The sequence below is a fragment of the Corvus brachyrhynchos genome, unplaced genomic scaffold (assembly GCF_000691975.1).
Source record: "Corvus brachyrhynchos isolate BGI_N302 unplaced genomic scaffold, ASM69197v1 scaffold91, whole genome shotgun sequence".
In the NCBI taxonomy this organism is placed as follows: domain Eukaryota; kingdom Metazoa; phylum Chordata; class Aves; order Passeriformes; family Corvidae; genus Corvus; species Corvus brachyrhynchos.
The window spans coordinates 3,487,896-3,509,419 of NW_008236442.1; the positions used below are offsets into that span (position 1 = coordinate 3,487,896).

The following is a 21,524-nucleotide window of genomic DNA, read 5'->3' on the forward strand; positions in this document are numbered from 1 at the left end:
AGGGGAGTTTTGGATCCACGTGTCCCCTGCTGGGTTGTTCTGTGGTACATGGCACTGAGCTTGGTCATGGGAGATCTGTCTGTGCACCAGCGCATAAAGGTCGAGAAGCTTTAAAAATAACCGTTTTCAAAACTGTCTGGATGAAGCTTTTGAAATAACAAGTTTTTAATTGCTTCTTAGGTTGCAAAAGTGAGTTTCTGGCAGACCTCCTGTTTGCTCTGTGGAGGTCTGTGGTCGTGAAACCCAAACCATCTTCTGTTCCTTCTATTCTGTGCTTGGGGAGATGAGCAGACATGGTGGAGAAGGGAAGCTGGATGAGGGGATGAGCTGTGTGGTGCATGGGACAGACTTGGAGGATGAGATACCAAAGTTTCAGAGTTTTCCATGTTTGATCAGTGCTGCTCATGGCGAGTGGAAGGAATGCTGGTGTGGGGAGACTGTTGTGCACACAGGAGGAGCTTTACAGCCCTCTGGGAATAAATAACGGGAAGTCTGTCCGTGTTCCTTCCCAGTGCTTGTGATAGAAGCATCTGGTTAGGTAGGCAGGTGTTGTGCAGCTGCTTTTATCCCAGAATAAGCATTATTTTAACTCACCTGCACTGATGGTGTGATGGTTGGGTGCCCATCTGCCTTTCCCAGTTTATAATGGATAGGATAAGAGGAGATGGCCTCAAGTTGTGCCAGAGGAAGTTTAGATTGAACATTAGGAAGAATTTCTTCACTGAAAGAGTTGTCAAGCACTGGAACAGCCTGTCAGGGAGATGGTTGAGTCACCATCTCTGGAGGTATTTAAAAGACATGTGGATGTGGCACTTGGGGACATGGTTTAGTGGTAGGCTTGGCAGTGCTGGGTTAATGGTTGGGCCTGATGGTCCTGGAGATGTCTTCCAACCTAAACAATTCCATGATTCTGTGGCAGTAGCTGCAGTCTGGCAGCACGTGGCTGTCCGCACTGCCTGCATTCAGGACTCATCTGCCTATTTGCCATGTAAAATACTGAGCAGAATTGCAGAAGAAATGAAGCCTGGGAGCATCTTTGCTCTTTGGGGAAGAATTTGGAAGAACAGCGTTTTCTAGGACTGTTGTCTCATTAAAAGACACAATACTTGAAGCTTTGTTTGACATTTTTGATTAACAGTAGAGCCCTGAATCACCTGCAGGAAGCTGGAAGGACACTTGGTGCAAGTAGGTAAAATAATTGCGTGGGCAAGATGAGGTTCCTGACAGGAGCTGTTTGAAATGCTGTGGAAATAATTTCTCCTTCCTTCTTGCTCTCTTTCCTCAACCATTTTTTTATATGGGAAGGTTCTTCTGAGATGGTTTCCATCACACTTGGCTTTGGTAGGTGGAGAAACAGTTCAAAATGAAAGAAGGTAGGAGGAACTGCTGGGTTACCAATTTTGCAGCATTAGGTATCTAAAAATTGCCAGTAGCACACAAATGAGAATGCTGACAAGTGTGGTACAAAATTGGCCTTTTTCCAACAGGAGGAGAATCAATCCTTCCTTGAAAGCAGCATTTGGGTGCCTTTTGTTTTCTCGTGTATTGCAGTGGTCTCTGAGGTGGGATGCACAGTGTTATTATTGGTGGGCAGAAAGAAAACATGAGCACTTCAGTAATACATGTATATAGTTCATAAATAAGTAAGTAAACATTTTGGGGGTGCATGTTCAAACATTCCTGGTAGGAATGTGTAATCAAAACAATGGAGAGACCACTGATCTATAACTCTCCTGGTCATGGAAATAAAGCATCTCTTCGGTTTGGGAATGTGAGAGTGGTTCAGATGTGCAGCCAGAAAACAAGCTGCTGGATTTAGATGTGAGAATGCTTCACCCTTAATTGAAAAGGGAGTGTTTTTTACAAGTATCACAGTCAATGACTTGTCTTGAGCAGCTAATTAGTACGATTATTCCGCAGCTGCATTAGTTTCACCACAAAGGTTTTCTCTTGTTTTATCAAAAGGATCAGTGTCTCTGTGAATGTTTCAACATGACAGGTCTTAAATAGCAAGATGGTCCCCTGCCTCCCTGCCCCCAAAATGTGTGCTCTGGAAGAGCAGTTTGATCTCTTGGGGCAGTTAAGTGTGGGTTCTCCTTTTTTTTGTTTCTGCCCTGAACTGTGTTCAACATCAGTCCTAAACAAAGACAGAAAACTTCCAGCAGTGCTGGCTCTGGTTGTCCGAGCACAAGCAGCACTCAGTGCCCGCAGCTTCCGAGCAAGACCTGGAAGGGATGCTGGCTCCCAGACTCCTGTGTCCTGCCAGCATCCCACAGGTAACAGCACTGGAGCCAGAGGTGGGGGTTTCAAGAGCAGCCTCCTCCTACAGCCAGGAGGGTTACTGCTGGCTTCCCAAGGCATAGCCTGTGGATTTTGGTTCTGCAGGCTAAGAAAATGATGAGTTGCTCCAGAAAGTGTCCTTGCAGTCCATAGCAAAGTCCCATGCTCTGCTTGCCAGTGTCTTGGAAGTATCTCTCAGGTGGTGAAGCTGTGCTATGTGCTGACTTGGGCCAGGCTGTTGCTCTCTGTGAAGTATGACTGGAATAAAGCTGTTACTGTTGTTTATTTTGCCTGGTTTTGTATCTGATGGTGCTCAGAAGATGCTGGTAGGCCTGGGTGGGAGCTGGGTTTTTTGTGGAGGTCTGTTCTCTAACTCTGAAAAGTCACTGCCAGCAAGTCCAACCCTAAGGTAGGATTTTGCAGGAAATAAGTGAACTATGTTGTGTTTTGTTTCCATGGGAGAGGTAGATTTTCTTTACTTTGAGCTAGATCATTGGATTGGAGTGTTATCCATACCAATCGTTAGACTTGCTACAGATCTTTATTATTTTTCTTTTTAAAAAAAGGAATATTTGTGCCTACTACTATCTGTAAAAGCATTTGTTTTTCTCGTGGGTGGTTGCTGTAAGTTTTGAAAGAGCAAATGGCTCTTTACAGCTGGATGTTGGTGTTTGGGAATGGTTTGGCTGCAGTCAAGTTAAGACAGCCTAATGTGGCCACTAAGTACCTGAAGTAGGTCGGCTCCGGATTCCCCTCTCGCGGTGCCGCTGGAGCCTCCACCCCGCTTTGTGGAAGCTGAGCTGTCTTTCTCTGGTCTTCCCACAGCAATTCCGAGCATCCTGGCGCTTCCAAGCCTCCCTTAAGCTCCTCCAGCATGACCTCACGAATCCTGCTCCGACAGCAGCTCATGCGTGAGCAGATGCAGGAGCAGGAGCGTCGGGAGCAGCAGCAGAAGCAGCAGGCAGCCCAGTTCATGCAGCAGCGAGTGCCCGTGAGCCAGACACCTGCTATCAACGTCAGCGTCCCCACCAGCCTGCCCCCCGCCACCCAGGTGCCCATGGAGGTCCTCAAGGTACGCACCTTTCCGCTCAGGAGCTCCTCAAAACCCGCTCTATTTAACAGGGATGTGGTTCTAGGCATTTTTGGGAACGGAGTTTTGCAAATAAGCTGCACTCTGGCTTGGTTTGCAGCTTGTTTTGGTGGCCTGGGAGCGAAGAATGGAAGAACTTTTTGAAAAGTTTGTGTAACTTTTGTTTCCTTTCAACTTTGAGATCTCCGGAGGGCGGTTTTGTAACAGAACTAAGGTTTCCGTCATTTTCTCTTTGGAAAATGCTTCCCCATCTTTCTAGTACTTAATTACTTTCAATATGAAGAAATTATTAGTAGATAACAAATCGGTGTTTTGGTTTTTAAAGGAAAACAATGAAATGGTTTTGTAAGATGGAGTCAAAACTCTTTACAAAAGAGCTCCTCAGAAAGCCTTAATCTGAAATATGGGTGAGTTTCCAGCTACTTGCAACGAGTCTTTGTAATCCTTTTTTTGTTTAAATGACTTGTTTGCTATTAGTAGCTTTGGATTCCTTGTCCCACTGGAAACTGTAGGAGCTTGTTAGTGTCCCTCTGTCAAAGGGGATGTAGCTTGCTAATTACTTGGGGGAAAACGTGAACAGCTATAAGAAAAGAGATAATTTCACGCACTGCTTAAATTCAAGTAGGCTGAAGCAACGTGAAATGTGTGAGTAAAACAATGTCAAATGTTTTGGAGAAGTTTGCTGACATATTTCATGAAAATATGATTTTCACCAGTTTTGAAGAGTTTGTTCTGCATTATTGCTGGATCTTTTTATTACAGTTTGTTGTTTAGTCAGCAAGCATATTCTTACCACATAAGTTAGTTGAGCTTGGTGACAAACTGCTCATGTTTTGCTTGCTGCTGTTGTATGCCAATGATATGCAGTCAAAGATTCAATTTTAAAATAGACTTGCCAGCCCAGCTCAAGATTTCGAGGTGGTCTGTGTGACAGGTCTATGGGGAAAACACAGGGTAATTTTATTTATTGAATCTGCATTATGGTGTTGTGTTGTGTTGTCAGCGCTAAAACTAACACTGATTTGGGACAGTAGAGTCATAGTCCAGTATGTGATCTAGAAGCAAAAAGGCAGCAGTTGAATTTTGAATTCTCTCTCTCCATACACACACTCTTTTCCATTGAAAATTAAATATAATATTCTTTGAGGATGTGAGCATGTGTCTATAGTAAGGAGTCTGAAATTGTCTGGAAAGAACTGTTTTGTCTAATGTTTGTGTATTACTCACAATGTTTGTATATAACAATTTCTTAAGCTTGTTTCCATGTTATGACTGTAGTTATAATTCAGATCCAGCAGATGTGTACGTGCTATGAATTAGAGTTTTTTTGTAATACACCTAGCTATATAAGCATATATTACATTTTCTACATCCTTTCATCCTAATGTGTTACAACATGAATTTTAGGGTATTTTTTAAACCTCTGTGAAAACTTGTAGGAAAGCATTTATGTTTTGATGATGTTTTACTGATAAGGAACGAGTGTAACATCTTGAAGAAGCATTAGCTGTTGTCTTTATTGTTCATTTTGCAAATGCCTCTTTCTATGGGAGAGGAGGGAAGGTAGCCCTTGTTTTCTGAGGGACAAACTTCTGAAATCTCTGCAGCCAAAAGGTGATGCTCAGTTATTGCAAATGGGCTTCCTGGGACCTGGCTTGTCACAGGGTCTGTGTGCAAAGCTGTAACCTGCTGGAGCATTGCTAGGGAACTTCACCCGAAGGACTTGAACCTGAACCCTCGTCCTTTAGGATTCCAAAAGGGGTGTTTGTCCCCTGTTTCCCTCTGATGGATGGAGAAGGATCTCCTGGAAGGAGGTAGGACACCTCTCCTACACTCGTCTTTAGCCCAAATAAGAGTGCATTACCCTGTAGAATAAAAAAATAAGAGAATGTGTCCTTAAGAAGCTTGTAAAATAAAAATTTTACAACTCGCAACAGGTACCTTTTGGCAATGGAATTGCATTTTGAAGGTGATAGGTGTGGAAATACGAGCAACCTGCTGGACCAAAATTGTCTGTCTTCTCGTCACCCACATTTACATAAGTAACAGTCAAAGTTAGCAAAAACAAGTCCTCTTGCTCTGTGCCTGTGAGAGGAGAGAGACTGTTTTGCAGAGTTTTGCTGCTTGTGTTTTTGGTGGAGGAGAGCAGTGAAAGATTTACCTTTTTATCCTTACTCATAACAGTGGACCAGTTCTGTACAAGAAAGATATAGTACGAAATGTCAGGTTTGAAGTCATGGTCTTCCTGAAAATTACCACCGAAGCTTCAGTGAGAGTAGGACTTGGCTGAAAGATCCACATAATTTTCTTTGTGGTTTTGGGGGATTGTTTTGGATTTTTTTTTTTTTTTGTTTTTTTTTGTTTTTTTTTGTTTTTTTTTGTTTTTTTTTGTTTTTTTTTGTTTTTTTTTGTTTTTTTTTGTTTTTTTTTGTTTTTTTTTGTTTTTTTTTGTTTTTTTTTGTTTTTTTTTGTTTTTTTTTGTTTTTTTTTGTTTTTTTTTGTTTTTTTTTGTTTTTTTTTGTTTTTTTTTGTTTTTCCAAATAGGATATTTGGCTCAAAAGCTGAGATTAACAATAACTCAGGATCTTCCTGGTGCCAGTGTGCTGACAGCCAGCTCTGCCTGCAGTGACATCATTTCCCTGCAGCTGCTTTTTACACTTCAGTTGTTTTTTAGCTGCAGACAAATTTTCCATATGAGCTGTACAGAAGTTTTAATAGATAAATAGGGAACTAAGTTGCTAACTTCATTATCCAGATGGTCTGGATTTAGTGACCTTAAAGAATGAGATAGACAAAAAGGGGATTTTTACACTTTCAGAAACGTTGCTCTGCAAGGCAGCTTTGTTTAAAAGTGATCTTTTTCAATGTTACTTCACAAACAAGACCAAATCTAGCAGCTGGTTTTGTTGTTGTTTTTGTTTGTTTGTTTTGGTACTTTGCATCAAAAAATCCCACTCTAAGCCTGTTGAATTTGCCAGTGTTTTGTGCTTTTAATTATGTTGTGTGACTTGCCCTTTCACCCATATCTCACAGTGTGAGAAGGAGAATAATACTTGTATATCTGAGGATGGTAATTCAGAATGACTGGTTTAAAAAGAAGCCAGAGGTGTTAATGAGCTTGGATTTTGTATTTGTTTTCAAGATGTCCATTTAGAAAGAGAAATATGTACTACTCTATGTCACATTGCATAGGAATCTCCAAATTGCATAACATAGTATGCTCAAGGCCATGTGAATAAATGGGATTTCATTTTCTTCAGTAATGACTTCTCATTGCATCACTTCTCTGCCAAGTAATGTAGCTTGGCAAGGTAGGAGATGACCTGCTGGAATTCAAATTTTGCATTGCTTTGTGCTGCCTAATTAAGAGATGGACTGGGAGTAGGTTTGATGCTTTCAGAACAGTATCTCTTCAACTCTAATAGCAAAAGGAAGATTTGTTACAGCTTTTGGTTAACCTTCTGCAGAGCTGGGGTTGGCTTCATGGGCTGGTTTGTCTTTAAGCACCTTTTCATCCATCTGCAGCACTACAGAGGGACGTCACCAGGAATTCTTTGCTTCTTGTGTAATTCAGCTTCTTTCTCTGCCTTGGGCATAGGGATATAACATAAAAAGTTATTTATTGGAGTAGTTTCAAGCCCTAAAAAATCAGGGCCCATTCCTGAGGTACAAACTAAGCTTATGTTTTTATTTTATTTATTTAATTTTTTTAATTTAAAAGGATTAGCATCTTTGCAAAGAGTTCATCTTAAGATGTCCTCATACTACTTCTTCCATCCAGGTGTATTTTAGTTTTGTACACCTAATTAATATTACGGAGCTGTTCTTTTTGTTGGTGACTGAAGTTATTCTCTTGTCTGGTGGGAGTCCTTATCTGCTGGAGCAGAAGCACCATGTCAGATCTGAGTTTCAGAATTCTAGAGCTGGTCTCTGGGAACTGGTTGCTGCATTTCTGTGGGCAGGGTTAGCCCAGGAATTGAGGAGGTCATGCTCAGGTCCCTGCTTGCAATCACCGAGGCCTGGTGACAGGTTAGACCTGGTGTTCCTCAATCATTCCTTTGCAAAACAGTGCTGCTATTGATCCCATACCTTGTGGAGATGAGTTTGTTTGTGAAATCCGTGGCTTTTAGAGAATATGCTCTTGGGTCTCTAGTGAGGTTGGTCTCTTGATCAGCTTCCCCAGAGCTGTCTTGGACTTCATCGTTTCCTGTCTTCCTACTAGAAATCACTGAATTAGTGTTTCTTCTGTAGTCTGAGCAGTTATTTAGGGAGCATCTCCTGCTGACGTGATAGAGTTGCTGGGCTCTCCTTTTCATGTTGTTCATGCCCTCCCCCTCGCCCATTCCCTGCTCCTTTCCTACCAAGCAACTTTCAGGGTTCTTGTAAACTGAGTAATCTTCTGCCTCCCGAGTTCCTGGCGGCAGCAGGACAACTCCCTGCCTTTGGGATAGGTTGTGGTACCCTGGCCTCACCTATAGGATAGTTTTCAGTCTTCTATGTCAATCCAGGTAGCTGATCTTAGAATTTTATTGTTCAGCAGACAGAAACACTGACTTGTATGACCAGAGTTTTACGTGATGTCCCTCTGGCGTCTTCACCAAAGCTGCACTGTAGCAGTCTGGGTTTGGAGCACACCACCCTTTATGTGCTTTCAAGAGACACAAAAGGAAAAGGGGTTTCCTTTTCTAAAACATCTGTAATACCCAGGAGTAAAAAACCAAGGAATGACTCTACAGGCTGAAATGACCAGCCATCAGGCCTTATTACCACAAGAAAGACTGCAGGATGCTCTGCTTGATTTTTGATTTAGTCTTTGAGAAGTTCTGCTAATAGAAGTAGAACCAACATGTTGATTAAAGCTCTCCTTTGAAGATTCCTCTCTTCTATTTAGTTTTGTAAGTCCATGTGTCTCCTGTACAGAATTGGCGGTGATCCTGAAGGTGAACTGCAGAAATCCAGAGGAGTAGGGACTCATCTGTCTGCTCATGTAGAGACATAACAAAAACTGAATTGTAGCTATGCCGTGTGTCTTGCATTGCTTTGCCTTATTTCTGGATCACATTTTCTGTATAGAACAAGTATGACACAATCCCTTAAGTCCTTTGGACCCACCTGCCCAGTGTGGCATTGCAGAAACTGTGGCTGGCTTGTGTCCTCCATGGGAGAAGCAGCACAGGAGCATCCTCAGGAGGCAGCAAGGGAGGCTCAGGGCCAGCACCGGCCCACAGAATTGCAAATCAGTTCCACTGAAAATATTACCAGCTCTTGCAGGATTGAAAACATTACTGGTGGGCAGCTGACACCCAGCCCTCTGCATGTTTCACTAAGCAGATGGGAGGTGGAAAATCGAGGGTGAACATTTCTTCCCTCTGTCCCTCCATGTTACTTGTTGGCATTTCTCAGTTGGTGCGTGGATGTGACACTTGCTGTCATGTTTTCAATGTGCTGTACGAGGTCATGGATTGGTGGAACCTAAAATGAGGATGTGCTGTGTCCCCCTGCTGCTGGATGCAAATGCTCCCAGGGATGAGGCTGCTGCACGTCCCCTTCCTCCTGAGTGTTGTCACACCAAATGCATAGCACCATAGAGAACTGCTGGACTTACCACACCCCTTCCTCCTTCTTTGTCTGCCATTGGGGTTTGAAGAATGTAACTTCTCTTTGGCACAGATGGGAGATGCATGATACTACTGCAAAGAACAGCCTCGAGGGCTGCAGTGAGAACCTGCAGTGGTGTCTTCTGAGCACCGCATAAACTCTTTGCAGGTAATAAGGTAAAAGCAGGTCTCCTCACCAGCAGATGATGTAAAAGGTCCATTTCATCCCCTTCTGGCTTGTTTTTGGAGAATAAGAAAGCAGTTCCCTTGCTCCAGGGGATCTGGAGAAGGTGGTCCTGCTTTGGGGATCTACATGTTGAGGTCTCTGCCCTCTGAACAAGAATCTCTACTTGTGCACATACTGCTGTTCACCCCAAAATATATAAGTGTTTATTTTATTTGTATATAAAAGCATATGTATGGAAGCATAGGCCACAAACCCATTTTTAATGTTTGTAATTAAGACATTTTAATAGTCCATTTCCATACAACAATGCTTATAATATGCTAAATATTTTTTAAATTGTCTGCCACTAAAGCCCTCAATTAGGGTTTCCCCTGCTACACTGCCTGGGTTGGTGTCTTCATGTTAGATGTTAATTGCTCTTTTGGTGCCAGAATTTCATTGTGGCCCTTCTTTCTTGTCCTAAGCGAGGTGGAACCTTTTCAAAGCCTACAGCCAGATACTGTTTACTGAATTCCCTCTCTTGCTTTATTATTCCAACATCTTTTGCCCGCCTCATGGCAGTATTGTGGGCTGATCACTGCTGATACCAGAGTGGGTGTGGTTGTCTTTTACTCAGTGCCATCCCATTGCTGCAGTTTGTGCTCATGTTTCCACATCCCTACTTCTTCTGAGTGGACAGGAGAGCAGGCAGCCAGCCTTGCCTCTGTCACGAATGAGTGAATGCACCAGCACAGCCTCTCTCCTTCACCTTCATGTCATTATTCATTCAGACCTCAAATGTGCCACCACAATAAGCTCTTTGCATCAGAAACCCTGCATTTCTTCATTTTTGAAATGCCCAGCATTTCTTCCATTTGATATTAATGACTATTGGACATATATCCAAAAAATACCTCCTCCTATTCTTTTTCCAGTGTGCTTATTCCAGAGAGCGACCTGTGGAAGCTCTGCCTGCCAGGGAAGGCTCAGCAGCTGGCAGTAGTGTTCCTGGTGTAATAATTACCGTAAAACTTCATTGTGTAGAGGACTTATCTCACAGTTCTGAAGAGCAGGAACAATGGGATGGCAAGATAAATGTGTGGTAGTGCCTGCCCCAGCAAATGTGTGTTTGTGGACACACTTATCTGATTAAAAGTTAATTTAATCTCACCTGACAATGGTAGGATAGTAGTGTGTGCTGGTGTGTTAGGTAAGCGTGATGTGTATTTGCAATCAAGAACTTAGACAAGTGATTTGCCAGACTGAGTCTTGGTGAGCTGCAGATAAAACTTTTAAACTAAGGTTATGGTGACATACCTTAAAGCCATCAGCAAATTCTTCATAGAACTTCTTCAAAGAAGAAGTTGCATATAACTACAGAAACACTGAAGTGTGCCTTGTGTCTTCAGCCTTCATGTAAGTAAAAGTGCGTCTCAGGCCTTAAACCTTTTGCTTGCTCAGTGGGTTGACAGCTGTTTTAAAAAACAAGCACTGGTCCTTGAGATCTGCAGTCAGTAATAGAGGTAAAATGTAAACTCTTGCTTAACACCCAGGGTATTAGACATTAAAAATGCATGGAATTCGAGGGGGCAACATACTTCCGTGAACAAGTATCTGATGGTTGACTGCTAGTGCAAAACACTGCTCTCACCCTTCGTCCCAAATGCCCTTTTCCTGTGCATGCAAACACGTGTGTTGCTGGGCTTTTGAGAGAAATGGTTGTTGCTGATGAAGATGTCTGATCTTTCCATCTTGTTTCTTCAGCTGTGGTCACTGTGACACAAAAATGCAGCTCCCAGATCTGTGAGACAAACTGTGCTGCTGCTGGATTGTGCTGCTGGGGGTGGGGGTGTTTCCTGGGAAAACGATGTTGTGAGCAGATTGGGAAAATAGCTGAGAAACTGCTCCTCATCACAGAGCTCTTGCCCTTGTAGGTTCACAGTAGTTACTTGGAAGTTTGAAATAATATTTCTGGCACAAAGGAAATCAGGATGTACTCAGACAAAATGATACAGACATCTGGAGGTCCAAGCTCTGATTGCTTTTTGGAAATTCTTGGTGGTTTGTATCCTAGTTGGTGGTCTTGAGGATTTGCTGTCTTCCCGCTGGCAGGGTAACATCCACAAAATTAAGAAGAGCTTGCTAAGTTCGGTCTGTTACAGCTTCAAAGAACTCTTTTTTTTATGGTCTAGACATATTATCTGCTGGCTGAGTTACCAGACCTTGGGAAAATGGTGGTTCACCACGTGTCAGTGGCTGTTTTGGACCTGCAGAAGATGAGTTAATCTTCTGCAGATTAAGATTTGTAGGTGCCCATAGTTGTGGGTATTAAGAGCATTGATGAGGCTCCAGAGCCCCCAGCTAACAGGTTTGAGCAGCTTGTACCAAGTCCTTTGTCAGGCAACATGAATTTAATAACCACCTTAGTCCTGGAGCCAAGGCTGTAAGAACGGGGTGAGTGCTGGTCACTGCAGTTGTGTTTGCTGAAGCCATGGCTTAATTTAGCAGAAAATAGTGCCCAGAGCCACACACAGTGCTGGAAAATGTGGGGGCTGGGGGGACATCCAGGGGGGCCTCTGCTGACACCTTTGATAGGCGTTAGATTTTAAATGTGAAAACTCAGATCTGCTTAAAGTAATCTTTGGGTATTAGGTATACTCACAAATATTTCAGTTCTGCAGCCGGTTTGGCAGCATTATTCTCTGAGATGCTGAACCTGTGCAGTGAATGAATTCAAAGTGACAAGCTGGAGACATTCCTGCCATTCAAGAGAGGCTTAAGGAATTTCTTATTGGCTAAATTACAAATATGTAGCATTTTGCCCAGCACTGCATGGCAATTTCAACCTGCCTGACCGTGACAAGATTAGCACTTTTCCTCCCCCTCCCCAGCAGTAATTTAAAAAAAAAAAAATTTAGATTAAGAAGTACCAGGCAGAGATGCAAAAGCTTGAAAGAGTGAAAACCAGCCTTACCTTGAATGATTCTGTCTGTCATTGGATTGGTTCCTTAATTAGCCCCATGTCCTTTAACCTCTTGAGAAATAAGTAAGGGATAAATTTGGGGATAAAGACAAAGACGCCTGGAGATTTACCACACACCGCTAGGTAATTCATCAAGGAATGTTGGTAATTAGCCCTGCCTCTTTCCTTTCTGGCTCATTTAATAAAACTGGTTGATTTAAAATAATGCCTGCTGGTTCATTATCAACTACTTTAAGAGCCAAGTTATGAACTTGAAACAAAACCCAGTATTGTGTAGTCTGCAAAGGACCTGGCAAGTGTGTTTTGTTTTGTTTTTTATAAAAAGAAATTATTCTGTCTGGTCATCCGTCTCCCCAACTTGATAATTAAATATTACTTTGTTTGGATTAGCATTTGGCTTTTTGGATGTATTTATTTCTGATGTCTACTGCTGAGAGGCAGAGAAGAGGAAAAAAAAATCCAAGATCTTGAAGAGGTACGTGTCAGATTGTGTTAAGAAAGCATGGCCTGATGGAATTCAGCTGAATAAGGACTTTACAATAGTAGTAGTTGTCCAGTTGAGGAAATGGGTAACTGTTTTAACCCTTTGTCTCTCAGAAGTGAGTGCCAGGTACAGGCCTTGTTCTTGGAGTAAAATGATCCATTTTATTAACCTATCTCTTTAGTGCTTGTAGTGGAAAATTTTTCCCGAGCTGAGGACAGAACTTGTCTAGTTTGTATTTGCTTAGGAAACCATGCAGCAGTCTCTCTTTTTCTTTATAGATGGGATTACCATTACTTGGAAATTAAATGGTAGGATCAGGCTAACACTGGATCAACACTGCTGCCTTTGCACTGTCTGGGAGAGCATCTCAGTGTTCAGTTTGAGTTTGTTACAGCAACAGTTGCTGGCCAGTAGATCTGGTTGGGTCAGTCTGCCTGAATTGAAGAATGAACTTACTATAATTCTTCCTTTAGTAATTAATGTTAGTCTTTGGTAGCAACAATTCTGGAACTGTTGCGGGCTAGAGGAAAAGCAGGCTGTGCTGGCCTTCTGCTGATGGTAGGCTTGCCAGGTCTGGAATCCTCTACAAGACTTGAACATCGAACTCCTCGCTATCATTTGGAGCAGAATTGGATATAGTGTTTCAGTGCACATAAGAAAAAACATCCTCCTGCTCCTCTTCCATCCCCTGGGGTAGTGCTTGTTCTGGGGGATCTTGTGTTCCACAGGTGCTTTGGTGACCCAGCAAAACCCACGTGTCTGCTTTTATACGCTTGGCAGATTAGTAAATTAAAAAAGAAATTACATGTGATGGCCTCTGTGGAAATACAACGCTGCCAGTAATTCTTTTGTCACTGATGATGAAAATAACTTGCTCCTGCGAACACTCACAGGGAGGCCTCTGGGGTGTTGGGATAACAGCTCAGCCCCACAGGTTGTCACTGGAAGTGCTGCCACTGGATGCCAGTTACCTGCTAGCTTATTATTTTGAGTCCTGTTAATAAACTCAGATAGCTTAAATTGATTTTAAACTAGGTTTGTTTTTTTCCAGCTTGTAACAATATGGAACAGAAAATCGAGTATCTTTTAAACCCCGAAATGACCCCCAACAAACAAAACTATTTAACACCAGATTTTGTAAAGTTGGAATGTCCATGCCAAATTAAGAGTTTGGGTTTCACACATCGTATTCTTATCGTAATGTACTGGAAGAATATTTATTATGGACCTCTGTGACTTCGTGTCCTAGACTTACTGAGTATCAGTAGTTGAAGTTCCAGTCAGTTGTTTGAAAATTCTTGTGTAAGTTTTATAGCCCAAACAGGTTGTTTTCGAGTTGATCCCCAGCAGCAGGCACTTCCACATCAGCGTTGCAGTAATGAAACAGGAATTCATGGTGCTGCACTTCCATCATTTCTCAGCAGATGGCATTATGGTTTCCAAGACTGTGTATTCATTGGGAAAGCTCTCAGCTGCCAGGGAATTCATCATTCTTGACTATTCCTTTCACTGATGAAGGCTAATACTCAGATGTTAAACCCTGTTTTGACACATTATTCTAATCGTGTTGTTTGGTTGTGTTATTGTATTTATTTTCCCAGAGGTGCCTTTAAGCCATTAACCAGGAAAAATGCTGTATGTGATAGCTATTGCATTCAAAAACTAAGGCAGGCTGCCTTTTTAAAATAAAACTGCTACTGGTGTCCAGCAGAAGTAATAGACTTTTTCAGCATGTAAGACTAGAGCATTAAAAAAATGTTAAGAGGCAACGTTTTCCATTGAACATTTCCAGTCCTCAAAGCTGTGTGAGACACACTGCATTGAGTTCTACCCCCTTCCTGCTTTGTGCTGTAAATCCTGGATTTTGTAGAAAATGTCAGCTAGTAAAGGAAAATAATTTGGAGCAGTATTTGATGCCGTTGAGGAAACAGTAGCAAATATTAGTGTATTTCTAAATAACTGTGGCTTGCAGAGCATAGAAGGCATCAGCTGTTTTCGGGCACCCCACCTCTATGAATCCCTAACTTCTGACAATGTTTTGGTTACTGACCTGTCTGGAATCCGTGTCCTATCTCCCAACAGACACACTGACATCAGCAGGAGTGTGTCTTGTGTGTCTAAGGAAACCAAAGTTTCAAAGAACTGGTGTTCTGTCTTGGAACAATGTGCTTCTTGTATCTATCTGTGTGTCCATCCTCTCCTTCTGAGTGCAGAGAGGGGCAGATCTGCTCACCAGGGAGCATCACAGGCCACGCACGCGCCGCGGATCCGGAGCGTCGGGCAGTGCTGAAAGCTCAGGGCACCAGCAGCAATCAGGCACCTGAAGTTATCCTGACCTAGAATCAAAACCAGTCCATTAATCTGTGAGGAAGCTTGTGTGTCAAGCAAGGTGAATCAAAGCTTGTACTTCAGGCTGCCTGCCTAAAAGTCACCAAGAAGTTCCTGGTTGAAACCATCAAACTTTAGTTTGTGGATGTAACGGTTGGCTGTGAATTAAATCTTTCTGTTCTTTCAGAGGACGATATAAACAAGCAACTAATGGAAATTCTCTTCTTGGAAATAGTCCCTTCCTTGAAAGGAAGACATTTGAAGGCTGAGGTGTAGCAAACAGCCTCTCTGCCTCTCTCAGGTCTTGATAAAGGTTGTGCCAAGGACCTGCAGGCAACACACTAAACTTACGTTTTTAAGACTACTTTTAAGTTCCTCAGGCTGTGACTTCTCTGCTTGTGTTTTTTCTATAGGTGTGTGGATTTTTTTTTTTTTTTTTCCCTTCTGGGTTTGGGCAGCCCTGGGAGTGATATTGTCAGGAAAAACTTATTCCAGGTTACCAATATCAGTGATCCAGAGTGCTGTTGCCCTTAACCAGCATCTGTGTCCTGATAGCACCTAAGTGATAAGCCTGCTTTTGGTGAGACAGCTTGTTTTTACTGAGGGGAAGACCTGCTGCTAGTTCTGCTACAGCCTCAGGTGAAGTAGGGCTGTCCGTTTGACCAACGTTAACATTTCAGAAACTTCTTTAAAATTAATTCCTGCTTTATTAAAATAGTGCTTTAAAGTTAATTTCTGTCTTGTTAAGCAGAAAATTCTGGGAAGTGAGACGTCTATTTAAAAAACTGGCAGTCATCTATATTATCATAAGTTACTGACTGAAAAGTTGTCCATTGAGCTGTCTGAAAGCATTTTTTCTGTAGTATTAATTTGTCTATTATACAATTCTGCTTCCTGACTGCCACCAAAACCATACTCTGCTGAAATACCTGTGTCTCAAAGAAACAGTTTGCTTAGGGAGGGAATAAAATGACCTTGAATGAGTCAGCAGTTGTGTGTAGCAATCATAAGCCTTCCATCCTCTTTGCTTTCTAAAAGGAAATGAATTCTGGACCACAGGCACCATTCATTGCAGGGCACTTAATGGTCTCCATTCACATGAAAGTTCATATATTCCTTAAGGGTTCAGCCCTGTACGGTTTGCTGTGTAAAAGGAAAATTACTATTTAATCATGCTACTGTGGCTTTTCAAAAGAGTTTATCCTTTTCGTACACTGGCTTTTTGAGGGAAGAAAAGTGGTGCCTTCTGCTCTGGAGTGCTGCTTATGCAATCAGTGGTCACTCTGTGCAAAGTGCCACTTTCTCTGTGGGTCACTGTTCTGAATTGCCTTCTGCCTTTCCCTGCATCTAAGAAATGAGGAAAAAGCTTCCAGCCAGGGCTTCTGCAGGATTATCCTTAGAAAAGCCTTCTCTCTGAACTTGCACCTTCCCCAAGGAAATGTATTAATTCCGTTTGTCTGCTTTGGTTAAAGGCTGCAAGGACTGAGTTGGGTCTCAATGGCTCTGCATGATCTGAACACAGTATCTGGATTCTCCTCTCTGGATGCAGAGTGAGGAATGTGCTGACTGCCACTGGACCCAGGGAACAATGACAGATAAATGTTAGAGGAACACAGTTCAACTTTGCATTTTCTTCTCTGGTAGCTGCAATTCCAGAAAAAATGCCCAGATAGCTATTGCTGCCAGCTTTACATAATCGATAGGCAACTTGATGGAGTAAATCAGAAGCAGCTTTAGCTGTTACTCAGTCATGGAACCCTAGAATAATGTGGGTTGGAAGGGACCTTAAACATCATCTAGTCTAACCCCCATGCCGTGGGAAGGTGACTTCTTAGAAATCAGTTTAGTGGTTTTGATTGCATGGGTTGGTGTAGTCCTGCAAACATCTGTACCTGTGTCACAGGGAGCTGCTGTGGCAGGGCAAGAACAAGCAGTTGGACGTCAGCCCTGGCACCTTCTGGGGTTGGCTCTGCCTTCAGTGTGGAGCAGCAACATGATTTTGAAGTAAATTCCCAGTTGCCCTTACATATTGCATATTAGCTTATTTTTGCCCAGTGCTGTTGATGAGTATTAATTAGATTCTTGTTAGAGGAAATTAAATGAGGAGACCATGAGTCATCCAGCCACTCCTGGGAGTCCAGTGTGAGAGAGCAGACCAGAGCTGGTCTGAAACCAATGGCATGAAATGCATCATCGTGTTCTGAACCACTCCCCTGTGGGTCCCACATCTCAGACCACATTGTTGGCTATGGTGGATGTATTGGCATCTCCTTGGCTCCAGCAGATGTTCAAATACCCTAAACTTTTACTTTTCATCTGTTCAAACTTGATTTAAAATAAACTCTACAGTGTGAGCTAATTTGCATTTTTTAAGCAGTAAGATCTCTAAAAAAATTTATTCCATCATGTAAAGTAGTGACATGCTAAAATGGGTTTATACTTGAGGTTTAAAAAAGGGCAAGGGAGGTGGGGAAGTCTGAGTTAAGATCTAGTTAATCCCCATCTAGTCTCTAATTACATCCCTAACTCTAGCATCTGGTTGCCTTGAATTGTGTTATGTTCCTATACAGTTTCTTGAGCAGCTAAAACCTTGTGTATGTTGTCCATCAGTGATGAGAGGTATGTTGTGAAATACATGTCATAATTTGTCATGTTTGTATTTTTCAGCATTAAAAGGAGATGCATGATTTTTTGCATAAATACAGCTTTAGTGAAAGATACTTTGCCTCTTTCCCCTTGTGAACGTCATTCTGTTCTTGCAATAGCACTTCAAGGGTTACGATAGTGTGGGTCAAGTGTGGTTTAAAACAGGATTCTTCTGAGACCAAGCCTGGAGGCCCTGAATTTCTTTCTCAAAAGACATTTTGATCTTCTGACAAACTATTACTTCTGAATTTCTCGGTGCTTCGTATTTGCAGCTAACCTTTGGAGAACTGGAACGATATAACACACACTCTCCTTTGTGTTTTGTGAGTGTGCCTCCCCTGGTGAGTCGATGGCTTGTGCTTTTTTGAAGTTCAGATGAAATCATTAAAAAGAGTTTTCTGTAAGATGTTTGGAAAGGTGGAATTTTTCTGGTGTTATGTAATAAAATGTGCTTCCAGTCTTGCAGAAAGAGCCCTAACCCTTACCTTGACAGGACTTCACACAGGAGAGAATCAAGAGCCTGTAGTCCCTTGCTGGCTGGAGGTTTTATATTTGCTCACGTGCTGCAAGTGCTGCTGTGACAGGTTTGTGCATATGCTGGAAAAACATCATGGGAGAATTGTGACTGTCTCTTTATATAACCTATTTTTCAGTTTTAAAGTTTTTGTGGTAAGGAACATGCTTGTGCAACATCTGTTGAAGTAATGAACCTGAGTGCAGTTCTTTATTACAACTGCAATATAAACAGGGCTCCTGACAGCTGACTGGGGTTTTGTCAAAAGATTTCACTTGTTCAGTTGATGGTCCTGCCAGTGCCCCATCCTTTGGCCTCATCAAGAGTTACTTGTGTGGACAGCAACTTCTCATTTCACAGTGTAAATAATTATTTGCTTGCAAATGTGAAATAACATAAGGAGGAGGATTTTCAATAGCTTATCCCAGGAAGACGTGAAGGGGCAGGTGTGGGGAAGATTACAAAATCAGCCAAGGGGCTGTATCTTGTTTGTGTAGGTATAAAATAGATTGTGATGTCATGACTCCATGCATGTAAAGCTTGAGATCTTAAAGGGCTGAAGTGTTGGCATCCTTGTTTAATAAATGAGCCCATGTTACTCTTATTTTTTCTGGGAGCCAGACGGTCGCTACTGTCTGACTGCTACGGGAATAAGATCATGGGGTGCAGAGGTGAGGTCATGCAGCCTAATGGCTATTTGTCCTAAATATGTCTTTCCGTTGCAGAATTATTATGGTAACATGCCTTTAGCTAAGAAATAACTAAAACACTAAATTCCATTGTGGTTTCTGGGTTTAAAATTAGAGGGGAATAAGCATACTTAATTTCTTACTCTTGTTACTTTTCATCTCTTGTGGCTGCTGTGGTGTCTGCTCTGGTATCTACTTTGTGAGTGACATGTCAGGAAAGAAAAGATGTGATGTTGCTTTATGGGAAAGTGTTGGATTTCAGTACTCTACTCCCAAGGAAGAGCCACCATCATTCAAAAGTAACCCTGACAGTGTTGGCTTGCAGTTTGAATGCTCTGTGTGGCATCAATTTGGCTCCCTGGGTTAATTCTCCTCCAGAGCGGTGTCATGCCACTCCACACAAGGAGTGACCTACCTTTGTGGCTTGCCAAAGTCCTCAAAAAAACCGCTGTTCTGGTATTTAGCACAATGCTTCAAATCAAAACCAGTTGGGTTTGCATGAAGGTGACTTGGATTATCTTACCTTAGCGGACGTGATGATCAAGCCCTCTGAGGTACCAAAACTCTTTTATTGTAACTCAGTAGGTTTTAATACAGTCATAAATAACAGCACAGCTCGTTGAGCAGAAGGATAAAAATCAAGGAGTTCAGTGGTAAGCCAGCTTGCATTTCCTTTATGTAAGGGAAGTCAGCGATTTATTATTATTTTAGGCTGTGTCTAATGATCATATTAGGGGTGTGAATAAAATGGATGTATCTGGAGTGCTTTATTCTTCTGCTTACTCAAGCCTTCCATATTGGGGCTGACATGAGACATCATCAGCTGTAGGCAAAGTGGTATAGAGCCCAGCTAAGTCCTTCAAATTATTTATTTGCTGTGACATGTAGAAGCTCAGAGCATGTTAGCAGTGTAAAACTGGTTTGAATTAACACAGTTTTCATTCTCTTGCTGTCTTCTGGGTGGCTTTGTGTGTTTGCTGTAAAGCAGATCCCCTCCAAACAGGTGTGTTCCAGGACAAGTGTCCTTTGTGCTGTAGCCAGTGTCTTGCCAAGTGCTTTGTTAAAATAAATGGTCCTTCCAAAACTATTTTCACTCTTATTTTTGGGATGCTTCTTTGAAAGCTTTGGTAGGAAGACTTTCCAGTCAATGCTAAAAGCTGTTCCAGCCTGCAAAGGTTGGGTTTGTATTTTCACATTCGGATCATGATTGGTGGCATGCTCTTGGTGTGCGCTCTGTAAGTGACCTTGAGAGCGGCCCAACATGTCCTGTGGAATTATGTGACTGATGAATGGAGCAGTCTTTCACTTGATCTTTTCCAGACAAGTAGGTCAGAAGTGTAGATGTCTTTGGACAAGTTAGCAATAAGATGTAGAGGTTGGGCTTGATGACCTTTAAAGGTCCTTTCAACCCGAACTATTCTATGACATCCTGCTGATGTACAGTGTGCCCCCAAAAAGAGGAGATTTTTTTCTGTAATAACCCAAGAGTTGTGTTTGAGTTTACAAATGGCTTTTATTTAAAGAAGAGAAGGATACAACTGTTTCTGTGTGTGGCATTTGGGTGTTTGATAGATTTTGATCTCATGCCATCTTTATGTCTCTTGTGTTTCAGTGCTGGATGTTGAAGTTTTGTAAATAAATGCTTCAGTGACCCACAGGCAGTATTCTGAACACCAATTCGTTTTCACAGGCTAATGCTGAGGATTTGAAAGACTTGTAAATCAAACTCCCTTCTTGCTTAGCCCCAAAATGCCAACAATTGCACTCCTCAGCACTGGAAGTTATCTCGGCACAGGTCTGTGTCCATATGCTATATATTTGAGCAACCCTTCACAAACCTTATAGTGACAAATGAGACCAGGTTTGAGGGTATGAGGTTTTAAGATTTATGAAAGCAACAGGTTGGGTGCTTTTCCCACTCTTGCACTTTTTATTTACAGTTTGGGCAAAATAGCTAATTTTAAGTTAATTTTCACCTGTGAAAATCAGTATTGCATGGCACATTAAGAGAAGCTCATGCAGGGGCAAAGTAGATTTACTGCATTAAAATCTTGAATCTACTTGAATTTCATTTCTTAAAGTCTGGACAAGCAAACAACTTGTGCCATTCTGCACATGGGTAACTTTACATCTCTAGGAAGTCGATACTCAGGAATTTTATTTAAAATTCAGCATGTGCTGTCTCTCGTACTGTTTTAAGCTTAGCTCTGGTTGCTTTTTACCCAACATCTTTTATAAAACTGATTTCCGTTTTCTCCATTATTCATTTTCTATGAAAGGTGCCATTATTTTTACCCAGCCCCATTTGTGTTCTTCACATTTGACAAATGAGTGATGGATGAGCAACCTGAGCAAAACCAGGTGAGGAGAAGGATGCCTCTTCTCACCTGTGGAAACTGCATCCTCAGGGCTTCTCAGCAGCTGAGGGAAAACTCATGTTTCTCCTTTTGTATAGCAGAGTGCATTCTGTCTTGGGTTTCAGCTCCAGAAATATACCCAGAATCTCTAAACCCTGTGCACATGTGAAGGCTGATGTGATTTAAGCTGCAGTCCGACCTGTCAGGGCCCTTCTGGGCAGAGGATGGGTATTCTGCACCTCTTCCATGCCATGGCAAATGCAGTGGGCTCATTAAAACACCCATTTTTCCAGCTGTCTTACAGTGCACCAGAGACCTGGGAGCTCCATGCTCTGTCCCTCAGGTTTAGCAGGGGTTACTGAGGGCTGGAACAGTGGCAGGGGGGGGGGG

At 42.2% G+C, this 21,524-nt stretch overlaps 1 protein-coding gene across 8 annotated transcripts in view; it reads left to right on the plus strand.

The window, feature by feature from the left end:
• Window positions 1-21,524, plus strand: part of MITF (melanogenesis associated transcription factor) — a 95,255-nt gene that overhangs the window by 45,531 nt on the left and 28,200 nt on the right. For all 8 annotated transcript variants that reach the window (XM_017747223.1, XM_017747220.1, XM_017747221.1 and 5 more), the window contains exon 2: window positions 3,106-3,352. In XM_017747223.1, coding sequence (XP_017602712.1) covers window positions 3,155-3,352 — 198 coding nt within the window. In that variant the 5' untranslated portion in view covers window positions 3,106-3,154. The remainder of the gene's footprint in view (window positions 1-3,105; window positions 3,353-21,524) is intronic.